General features: G+C 28.5%; 1 protein-coding gene across 2 annotated transcripts in view; it reads right to left on the bottom strand.

Annotated features, from left to right (window-relative positions):
• Window positions 1–12,500, bottom strand: part of rho-6 (serine protease rhomboid 6) — a 125,255-nt gene that overhangs the window by 34,182 nt on the left and 78,573 nt on the right. Inside the window, exon 1 of one of the 2 annotated variants that reach the window (XM_035879472.2) lies at window positions 7,009–7,139. The exons of the other annotated variant lie outside the window; for it this stretch is intronic. Coding sequence (XP_035735365.1) covers window positions 7,009–7,042 — 34 coding nt within the window. The 5' untranslated portion in view covers window positions 7,043–7,139. Of the gene's footprint in view, window positions 1–7,008; window positions 7,140–12,500 lie in introns of those variants that run through there. 2 annotated transcript variants of the gene reach the window in all.

Raw genomic sequence — 12,500 nt, 5'->3', positions numbered from 1 at the left:
AGAGAGAGAGAGAAAAATAAAGGAGTAAAGAAAAAAAGAGAGAAGGAGAATTGTTATCTATTTCTTTTTTTTCTTTCTCCTTATCTTTCTCCTTATCTTTCTTTTTCCCTTTTTTTTTCTTTTCTTCTTTTCTTTCTTTTTCTCCTTTCTTTTTTTTTCTCTATTTTCTTTCTTTGTTTTCATGTCACTGGACATGAAAATTACGAGAGCCATTAAGGATCCTTAAAAGGATACGCCGAAGGAAACGTCATGGGGCGTCGTTCAAAGTTTACGATCGCCGACGTTGCTTCCCGTTCCGCTTCCGTTCCGCGTCTATATTCCGCATCTCTGCGTCCTCTTTACGGTCCTTCTAAAACACCCCTTAGTTCGAACCTTAGCAGCCTGGATAGAGGAGATGGGTGGGGAGGAGGGAGGGAAAGATGCTCTCTCTCTCTCTCTCTTTTTCTATCTCTTTCTTTCTATCTCATGATCGTGAAAGATTTATCGCGAACATGCTGATATGAAAATGAAATGAGCTATTTTTTTCAAGGATTTAAGTATCTAGATATATAGATGTAATACTGAGATAAATTTTTTTCCTTCGTAGAAAAATATTTCCTAACATTTATCTCTATGTCTATTTCTTTTATTTATTCATACATGTGTGTGTGTGTGTGTCTGTGTATATATATATATATATATATTTACGGGAAACTAGGTATGTGAAATAAAATAACAATAGAAAATATTTATGAAAATGATATGAGGTGATTTTTATCAAAGATATTTTTAAGGATCTATATGATTCTAAACAAAATTTTTCTTTTTCTTCCTTTTTTTTTTTTTATATATGGCTATCTCGTCTCTATCGATATCTCGTTTATTTCGTCTATTTCGTTTATTTATATTCATACGTTGCGATATATGTGAACATAATAAAATAAGAATATTTATGAAAATGAAACGAGCTGATTTTTATCGAAGATTTTTTTTTTTTTTAAGGACTTATATGATTCTAAACAAAATTTTTCTTTTTTTGTTTCTCCTCTTATATCGCTTTCTCGCTTTTATCCATACGTTTATTTGTTCGTACATTGCGAAATATGGCACGTGTGATAATATAACAATAGAAAATATTTATGATAATCAAACGAGATCATTTTTATCGTGAATTTAACGATCTAATATAATTCCTAAGCTAATTTCTTTTTTCTTTTAAAATCCTTTCTTACTTTTGTCAAACTAAATCATTCATCTATACTTATCATAAATATATATCGATAAAATAATAATAGAAAATATTTGTCAAATGTAATTACTTACAAACGAAGATAATTAACGAAGATAAAATTCTAAAAAAGTCTATGGTAAATGTCTTCTCTTACGTTAAACAAACGATTCATAGTATTCATTAATTTTATTTATCAATATTTTATTTATCGTAATATTAATCAATATAATAATATTTATTGTTATAATATCGTTTCTCTTCATATTTTACGTAAATACAAGGAGATGATAAAGTTTGTTTGATAAAAAAAAAAAAAAAAGAAAAAAAGAAAAGAAAAAAAAAAGAAAATTAATCCAACTGCCTTTAATGATATCGCGATAAGAAAGAAGAAGACGAGAAAAAAAAAAGAAAAAAAAAAAGGAAAAAGAAAAGAAAATAACCGAAAAAGTATTAGTCAGATTTAATCCAAAAGTTAAATGCTTAATTTATAAGGCATTATTATTATCCGCAAATCTGGATTATCCTACCGGATTCTGTTAATTTATCGGAGTACGAGTCTGATATTAACAGATTCGCAAAGATCTACTCGTTTTCGATCGGCCGTGTTCGTTAATAATTTTTAATGGCTCGTACGCGTTGGGATACATCGTTGAAAATTTGATGGTACTCCTATTTGTGAGTGCGTTTCCAGTATTCGATTTCAACATACATTGGACCTCTACTGGCGTCACTTCGATTCGATAGTCATTCGATAGCCACTCGATATACTATCCAATCAAATTTAGCCCGGGAAAGTAATCGGTGCGATAATAGCATGTGTAAAGTGATCCAACGAATGTAATATTCATGTACTATGTTGGATATAACGTAACAGTAATGTAAATTTTGAATGACTCTTACAATCTGACGGTAAATAGGAATGACAATGAGAGAGAGAGAGAGAGAGAGAGAGAGAGAGAGAGAGAGAGAGAGAGAGAGAGAGAGAGAGAGGAGAGAAAGAGAGAATAATAAAAAGATAATAAAAAACACACACACACACACGCACACGCACGCACACATACATAAGGAAGAAAAATAAAAGAGATGATATTCCTATAGTGAAATCGAAGAAAGAAGATTCAAGCGGAAGTCTATTTTCGTTTCTTCTTAAAACAAACGGAAGTTGACCTTTCTCAAAAAAAAAAAAAAAAAGAAAAAAAGGAAGGAAAAAAAAAAAGAAAAAAAAAAATTAGAAATTCTTAAAGGTTGACTTTTATATATGACATGTTTAAAATAATAATAACTATTAATGACAAAAAGAAAATGATAAAGGGAAATGGAAAAAGAGTATGTAAAGGAATAAAAAGAAAGAATGAAAAAATAAAAAAAGAAAAAAAAAGAAAAAAAAAAGGAAAAGGAAATAAAAGATATAATGTTCTGATTTGAAATCTTTGAAGAAAGAAAATTTGTGATCAGTGATCTCATTTTCTCGATTCCATTATTAAATTCAAAATCGATATTTTTGTAAATGTTAGAAATAGACTAGGAGCAGATTTTGTACGACTTTCACGCTGTTAGATTGAATAAGAATGAAATAGAGAAATTGAAGGAAAGGAAGGAGATCAAAAGGTGATTAAAAAAAAAAAAAAAAAATAAGAAGAAGAATAAAACGAAAGAATGAAAAAAAAAAAAAAAAATATATATATATATATATATATATATATATATATATATATAAAAGGGATAATATCTTGATTTGAAATCAAAGAAAGAAACATTGTAATCAGCGATCTCATTTTTTCGATTTCATTATTAAACGAAAATCGATCATTTTCCGTAAAAATTGCAAATCTCTAGGAATAGATTTTGGATGAAACTTACGACATGTCGTTTAACATGAATGACTATATGAGAGAGATAGAGAGAGAGAGAGAGAGAGAGAGAGAGAGAGAGAGAGAGAGAGAAAGAGAGAAAAAAAAGAAAGTAAAAAAAATAGAGAAAAAGAAAAAACTAAGAAAGAAGAAAAATATTTTGATTACGAAAAGAAATTATTCGTTAATCCCTTTTTATCGTTAAAATAAAAAAATCCCTTAGGGGAAAAGGGCACAGTTCGTGGTAATAATAAAGTAAATTAATAAGTTTGGCCTGGTGCCCATGTTGGATAATATCTTTGAACGTAGAAGAGTCACCGAACGGAGAACAGCTTTCTTACGATTCTCCAAGCGAAACTTAAGGGAAAGGGTTATGGTTCGTTGCTCCTTCGGTTCAGTACTTACTTACTCGAAAGATAGGAAGACTTCTCACTTGATATAGATGACTCGAGTTTTATACGAACGATATTATCATGTATCTACCTAGCTACCTACTTACCTATCTACTTACCTACCTATCTATTAACCTCCTACCTAGCCTACCTAGTCTATCTACCTACCTACCTACCTACCTACCTACCTACCTACTTTTCGCACTCGAATAATAATTACATTATTCATACATGTATCTAGGTCAAAGGATTTAGCATTTTTAATGATATAGAATGGTATTATCATTCTCTCATTTTATCCTTTTAAATGTTCTAAAGCAATTAAACATATTTCGATAGATAAAATAAATATTATTCTTTGGTATTATGTATACTTATTTATTTTTTTATTTATTTTTGTATTTATTTTTTTATTTATTTATTTATTTATTTATTTATTTATTTATTTATTTATTTATTCGATCGTTCGTTCGTTCGTTCGTACGTTCATCCATTCGTTTCGTACATATTTAGTTTATTTATACGTACGTAATATCATTGCCAATATAATCGAAAGAGTTCGTCTCTGGTTGCAAATGAAAAATAATAAATACATAGATTGGGGTGTAATTTTTATAGCGATAAAAAAAATTATTACTATTATTATTATTATTATTATTATTATTATTATTATTGTTATAATTAATAATAATAATAAGTAAAAAATAAATGTAAATAAACGTTTTTATCCTATGTGTTTTTTTTTTTTTTCCATAGCAAACAAGTGGGCGAGCAAATGAGGGTAAAGGGAGGGAAAAAAGAGAGGAATGAAAAAAAAAAAAGAAAGGAAAAAAAAGAGAGAAGGGAAAAAAAAAAGTAATAGAGGAAGAAAAAAAAAGAGCCACAATTTTTCCATTCACTTTATGAGTAGTATCGATGAAAGAAAGAGCCTCATCCATCCCTTTGGATTAGCCCGCTAATGGATCATACGCTCGGATTGAACTTTTACTCGCTTTGATCCCACCAACATATCCACCGGCCCTCCTCCTCTTCGCCGTTTCCATCCCCCCCATTCGAAGCGTACGTAGAAATTTTCTATTAGAAACTCGATGCACTTTTTTTTATTTATTTTTTATTTTCTGTTTTTTCTTTCTTTTTTCTTTTTTTTTTTTTTTTTTAATGGACGACCGATCTTCGATCTATATGCACGGATATGTATTTTTTTTTTAACGATTATACAACATGTAGATCTCGTATATATATATATATATATATATATATATATATGGTTGTGTGTATGTGTGCGTGTATGTATTTCGTTTGTCAATAAATATAATATAAGGATTTTTAATGATGTTGGTTTTTTTTTTTTTTTTTTTTTTTTTTTTTTTTTTAATTAAAAAATATTTCAATATTTGTTAGTATTTAATATCTAAAAAAAAAAAAGGACGCTAGTATTTTTATATTAGACAATAATGTAAGAATTTTTAATAACATTAATATTCTTTTATCGGAAAAATATATTAAAATTTAATATTTAAATAAATAATAACATATAGCTATAGTATTTTTCTTTTTTATTGAAAATTTAAAAATACACCGAACATATCTAAATATGAAAATAAATTTTATATCTTAAATACATATATATATATATATATATATATATATATATATATGTATATATTTTTGTTTGTTTATTTGTTTTTTGAAGCAATTTGTAGTATTTAATTAAATATCTAAACGAATAAACACTAATTTTATTATTTTTTATATTGAAAATTCTGACATTACTTATAGAGTTAACCCTATATATATATATATATATATATATATATATATATATATATATATACACATACATATATATACATACATATACAGACATATATGTATTATATATGCAAAGTCTATAGACGATGAATAATGTGAGAATGAGAATTCGACGTCGGTTAGTACGAAATCTTCATTATCCAGAAAACAAAAAAGTCAACTACGAGAGAGAAAGAGAAAGAGAGAAAGAGAGAGAGAGAAAGAGAGAGAGAGAGAAAGCCCTTGTTCTCAAGTTCTAATAGAACTCACCCTCGACTCCGGCTCTCCAACCCTTAACGACGTTCTCATCCGTAGAATTCCATTAGGATAGGCAACACGAAACGCATTTCGTTATTATCGTTCGTTAACCCCCAGACGAATCGATATCGTTAAGAGACAAAGGCGATACACATTGATACCATAGCGCATGGAAAGGGACGGAAAAGAAAAAGAAAAAGAAAAAGAAAAAGAAAAAGAAAAAGAAAAAGAAAGAAAGACGAAAAGAAAAAAAAAAAAAGAAAAAAGAAAGAAGAAGAAGAAAAAAGCGTGAAAAGAAGGATGAGGGAGGACAGAACAATAAAAATGTGAAGAAGAACGACAAAACAAAAAAAGACAAAAAAAGAAAAAGAAAAAAAAAGAAAAAAGGAAAAAGAAACCAAAACAAAAATAAGAGGTAGTAAGAGTGGAGCGGAGAGGGGTGGTAGGTAAAGATGGAAGGAAGCAGAGAAAGGGATGACGATTCGAATTCGTACTACGAATGAGCCACAATGATATCGGCTAAAATGAAATTGGTATATATATCGGGGGTGAGTATATATCGACGAACGCATAGAGTTACTTACACCACGTATCAACGTAGGCTTATACGAAGGGGAGGAGGGATTTACGCGTATATAATGGAATAGGGTGTCTGAGCATGTTCATTGAATCATGGAAAGCAACGAACCATCATGATTATTAACCACGGACGACTGGACGAAGATCCATAGGTGTTCATGTTCCACCAAACGAACACGTTGTCTTCGAGTCTCGGTCGTATACTCAGCTTAATTACCAGACTATGCAACCCCTTTCTCTTTCTCTGACAACCCTTATTACTATCACAACTAGCACTATCGTTATCCTCTTCCGTTATTATCCCATTGGCATTTGGCTATATCATCTTCCTCCCTATCGACGATCATCGATGATCGTCAAACGAGACTCCATTATTCTAACAAATGTCTCTCTCTTTTTTTTTTCTCTCAATATCTTTTTTTTCCCTTTCTCTTCTTCTTTCATTTCCATCCCACTCCCAAACAAACGACTACAAATTTGTCACTCTTCTCTTCTCTTTTTCTTTTCTTTTTCATTTGTTTTTTTTTTCTATGGATTTTACATTGGACTGTGTCCGTTCTATTGCCGAGATTTTTCAAGTTTCTTATCCTTTTTTTTTTTTTTTTTTTTTTTTTTAAAGAAGTCAGATATCGTATACGTTTCTACGAAAACGATACAGAGTTTCTTCGTTATATCGTCAAGTATATATATATAATATTTGGTCGACCATTTTGTTATTTGTCAATCGGCATCGAAAATAAAAATAGTTATTAATAATAATAAGTACTAATTGATTAACTTTAATCATACTTGCCTCTCTCTTTTTTTTTTTTACTTTCAGATTAATTCAATAAAATATTTACAATTTTTTTCTCTTTTTTTTCTTTTTATATACTCGTTAATCTAATCTTTTATTCGATATATATAAGATATATTATTGTCAAATTACCTTTCTCAATATTCCTCTCGATATCGTGTTCCATGGTTTTAAAAAAAGAAAAAAAAATCACGAAGAGAAGAATACTCGTTGATCAACGTTCACATATCACCGACATCTAACGCCAACGAACACGAGAAGACTGACATTAGATAACGGCTAGTTCTCCCACTCCATTTCTCCTTCGAGTATCCTCTCGCTAATTTATATTCAAAGAGATTAACGATTTCTTAAGAACGTCATCAACTCTCAGATCAATAACCGCCATTGTTCGTTCAACGTTTGATCGTTTCATTGGAAAAACATCAATAAATACGATGATAGATCATGTCGTTGATATAATGTGCAATGTAAAAAAAAATTTCATTTTACGAATCAATACGATTGTTCGTCCCGTATAATTATACAATTTATTTATATTTGATTGGTATTCGTCTAAATCAATATAACTAAACTGTTTGATCGGTTTTCTCTAAATATTCATTATCAATATTTATGATAAAACATTAATACGTAATAGTAATCAGAACGCGATTGATTTAATTATTTAAACTCAATCATTTAGATTTAATCGTTTATTTGACAGATAGAACAAAATTTAATATTAATTATTAAATAATATTGAAAGAATATAAACAGAAACGATTTAAGATCGATTCTACGTTTGTTCGAGGAAAAAAAGAAAAAAAAAAAAAAAATAAAAAGAAAAAAAAAAAATAAATAAAAAGAACACGTATATCCTAATAAAATTACAAAGAAGAATTTTTTGTTCTTTAATTCTATTTAAATTCGATCGTAAAGTATTAATATATTTTATTCAAAAAAAAAAAAAAAAAAAAAAAAAAAAAAAAAAAAAAAAAAAAGATTTGTCACGAAAATATTATAAAATTTCAAGGAAAAAAATATTTCGAATAAATTATTTCAATGAAGTTCTTTAAACGTGATAAATTTTTCTTCTAATATTTCATATAATCACGACATATTTTCAAAACCAATCGTAATCGTTTGCCATGGATTAAACCATCGTTAATTGTAAAATATTACATTTCATTCGAAAAGAAAAAAGTCATCGCTAAATTGTCAAAATAACATTTCAGGGAAAAATATTTTTTGAAAAAAAAAAAAAAAAAAAAAAAAAAAAAAACCTTTCGAAAAAAACTCTCCTGTCAATATACCCTTTAAAATCTTTCGTTATTTCCTATAATTGTTTACTATTGGTCAATCATCGTTGACGACAAAATATTGTACTTTTTTGAAAAAAAAAAAAAAAAAAATAAATAAATAAATAAATAAATAAATAAATAAAAGAAAAAAAAAATAGGAAGACAAATATCATCAGAAAACTATTCTAATAAAATGTCAATGAAAAATATTTGTCGAAACGAAATCTATCGAAAAAGTTCTACTTGACAACAGATTTTTCAAACTTCCCGCTATTTCCTGTAGTTCCTACTGCAGCCTCCGATACCAATCGTGGTCGATTAAAGCCCATCCATGACACACACTGTCCTGCTTTCTCGCGAAATTGTTTTTCCTATCCTCTCAGCGTCCATTTCCTTTTCACATAAATTTCTAAGAGAACGAAAAAATGGTATTACAGGGTCGATTTCTTCTTCCCTTAGGTAAGAAAAAGTAAGAAAGAAAGAAAGAAAGAAAGAAAGAAGAAAGTTTAACCGCTTTACTCGGTGACAGCTTGACAAACACTGATTACGGAAAATCCAAAGGCGAGGAGATAAAGCACGGGCTCGTCGATTTCTTTTATCGGCCTAAATTGCGGTCGTTATCGGAAGAATTTTCTCCGTCGGATCGACTCCACGTTATTTCTTGGCTCGCTCTATCTTCTTTACGCGCTACGAACAAAAAAAAAGAAAAAAAAAGAAAAGAAAAAAAAAAGAAGTAAGAAAAGGAACAAGAACGCAATTGAGAAGATTAAGTACTCACGTATGTAAAAAGTTTATGATATTTATTCGTAAAAAAAGAAAAGAAAAAAGAAATTTGAAATTATCAAATTTTTAAATTATTGCATAATCTACATTGTAAAATATAATAATATTAATTATAATAATAATAATGTATATATATATATATATATTTCCTGAACTTTTTGATTATAAGGAAGTCAAAGTTTATTATCTTTTGATTGGCTCTAATTTTCTCTCATATCAAAAAAAAAAAAAAAATATTATGAAAAAAAGAGAAAAAAAAATAAAAAATAAAACAAAAAAAAAAATAAAACAAAATCTTAAATTATCAGAAAAATAATAATCTATCATTCAACTTTAATACTATGAAATCAAAATGATTATAATAATATCTTTTGATTGTTTTTTTTTTGTTTTTATTGTACTATATTTATATATATATATATATATATATATATATATATATATATATATATATATAATCCCTTTTTCAATCTTGTCGTTTATAAATCAATGTTTAATATATTAGAGAATTTCTTTTATTATAATCCCATGTACATACATAAGTATTTACTTTATTATACTGCAGAGTGAAATTTTTCGTTTTAATCGATTAGCCCGTGTAAATCAGTAGAGATACGTTGAACACACGTTACAAAGGGTTAACATGTAATATATTACTCCCTTTATGACGGGCACGTGCATCGTTAATTAAAATTATGTAAACTCGATATATTCCCGTTAAACATTCAATTAACTTAGCGCGTAATATCATGGGATATCAGAATGTACGTATGTTTCGTCAAAACGAAAAACAAGATAATTGAACTATCTACGTATGAAAAAAAAAAAAAAAAAAAAAAACAAAAAAAAGAAAGAGGCAGAGAGAAAGAGAGAGAGAGAGAGACAGAGAGACAGAGAGAGATTTTGATAAACAATACTCATGTGCATTCTTCAAATGAAAATTTGTTCATTAAATCATTTAATTTTGTAAATGATGATGCATAATTGTTAGACTTTTTATGAATCAATGAAAAATCCGATCAAACGAAACATACATATTATATATGTATATAAAAGATAAATATGTATAATTAAATATAAATTCGTTTATATAGAATTATGTTGCGTTGAAGTTTCGTTTATTATCACGTACAAGACGCGTTTGCAAGACGAGCGTATGTTTTAACGACATCAAAAGCACTAAATATCTTCTCCCACGTTCCTCGTTTACGATCTGACGTACATACGTATGAAACTCATTATTATAGTTCGAAGCATTATGCGAATAGTTTCGAAACAAATGTTTGCATAAGATAATTACACGAATTCATTGTCCCCGGGAGAAACGATTCCATCGTTATAATAATTATTCTATCTAATTATTCAAACGATTCGTCGTTAATTATTCGGATAAATAATATAATAATAATAATTATAATAATAATAATAATAATAATAATAAGAATAAGAATAATATTATTATTATTATTGTTATTATCAGCATATAATTATATTATATGATATTTACATTATTACTATTATTATTATTATTACTATAATCATCATATAATTATATTATATCATACATTATTACTATTATTATTATTATTATTACTATCATCATCATATAATTATATTATATCATACATTATTATTATTATTATTATTATTATTATTATTATTATTATAAAATAATAATAATATAATAATAATAATAATAATAATATCAATAATGATAATATAAATTTAAACTTATTTTTCATCGAGATTCAGGATTTAAAACAAATACCATTCGTTCTTGTATTAATCATTTTCATAAAATTATAAAATTATAAAATTATAAAATTATATAAATTATTTTCTCTCTCTCTCTCTCTCTCTCTCTCTCTCTCTCTATATATATATATATATATATATATATATATATATATATATATATATATTGTTTGTGCGTGTACGTTTGTATGTGTATCATTTCTATATAAATTAAAAAAAAAAAAAAAAAAAAAAAAAAAATAAGGAACAAAGAATTCGAAATGATTGGAAAGCATAAAATGATTGAAATTAAATTTGAAAAATTCAATAACCAACGACAATAAAAAAAAAGTTTCTATTCTAAATTGAATTTAGAAGAGAAATTTTGTCGAAGTAGTTACAGATAGAAAGAAGAGAGAAAGAGAGAGGGAGAGATACATAGAGAGAGAGAGAGAGAGAGAGAGAGAGAGAGAGAGAGAGAGAGAGAGAGAGAGAGAGAGAGAGAGAGAGAGAGAGAGAAAGGAAGAGTGTAATAAGGTGGAGGGAAAAAAAAATTAAGGATACAAGCAGAAGAGTAAGTTTTCGATGCAGCAAAACGAAACATTCTTCGAAGTCGGGCAATTCGGTGCGTTTAATTAAATTAACGTTTCAGCTTGCTTATTGGCTGGCTGGCTGGCTGGCTGGCTGGCTGGCTGACTGGCTGGATCCTTAGTCTGTTGGCTCTCCATATACCACCGTTTACAATTACACGCTTCGTACAAGCTAATCGTTAGACTTAAGCTTCAATTAGCAAATACTAGCTTCGTCGAAGGTGAAAGCGGTCGTTGATATCCTCTATCTCCCTTTCACCCTCTCCCTTTACTTCTCACTCACTCTCTCTCTGTCTCTCTCTCTCTCTCTCTTTCTCTCTTTCTCTCTTTCTCTCTTTCTCTCATACTAACTAGTTCTTTTTTGTTTTCATCTCTGATTAGATTTTTTTTTCATCTCTGACTCTTTTTGAGAAAAGAAAAAGAAAAGAAAGAAAAATAGAGAGAGAAGGAGAGAAAGAGAGAAAGAGAAAGAGAGAGAGAGAGGGAGAGAGAGAGAGAGTAAGAGAGAAAACATATACCTAGAGTCCTGTTCTTCCTTTCACTTGTTAATTAAAAGCCCTCCAAAAGAAATCTAACTATCGTCGTCGTACTCTCTCCATGTTTTTATGAGTTTCTATTCTCAAACGAAGAAAAAGGTAAAATGCCGAATAACATGATTCAAGCGTAATGGATCATGTCATGTCATTCATCGTATATTGGTTACAAGGAAATAAATCCAAATTATTGGTAACAATATATTTAAGTAAGTTAGTAAGTAAGTATTTGATATACTACTAAATATCAAAACTATTGGACATAGTCGATCGGCCATGGACTATGATATATTAGTTGGCGCAAACGTTTCATGATAAAAGAGAAAGAGAGAAGGAAAAATAACGAAATATATATATATATATAGAAAGAGAAAGAGAAAGAGAGAGAGAGAGAGAGAGAGAGAGAGAGAGACAGGCAGAGAAATGGAGACAAAGTTTCATGAAACTCGAGTTTCGAATTACTGCTTCATTCATAATCGTTTCTCTCTCTCTCTCTCTTTCTCTTTAGGTGATCATTGTATCTCACGATAGCCAAAGAGTTACACACGTACATACATATATAAGCACAGACTCTCTCTCTCTCTCTCTCTCTTTCTCTCTTTCTGTCTCCTTCGATCAACGTTACGATCGTCGTACAAGGAACGGTCGAAGTTCAGCTGCCATTCAGGAAACTAGACTTGGAAACTACATTCTCGCGTGAG

The sequence above is a fragment of the Vespa mandarinia genome, chromosome 1, assembly GCF_050613455.1.
Source record: "Vespa mandarinia isolate Hongniang chromosome 1, ASM5061345v1, whole genome shotgun sequence".
In the NCBI taxonomy this organism is placed as follows: Eukaryota; Metazoa; Arthropoda; class Insecta; order Hymenoptera; family Vespidae; genus Vespa; species Vespa mandarinia.
The sequence above is the reverse complement of the archived record's forward strand: the minus strand, read 5'-3'. Positions and strand labels throughout refer to the sequence as shown.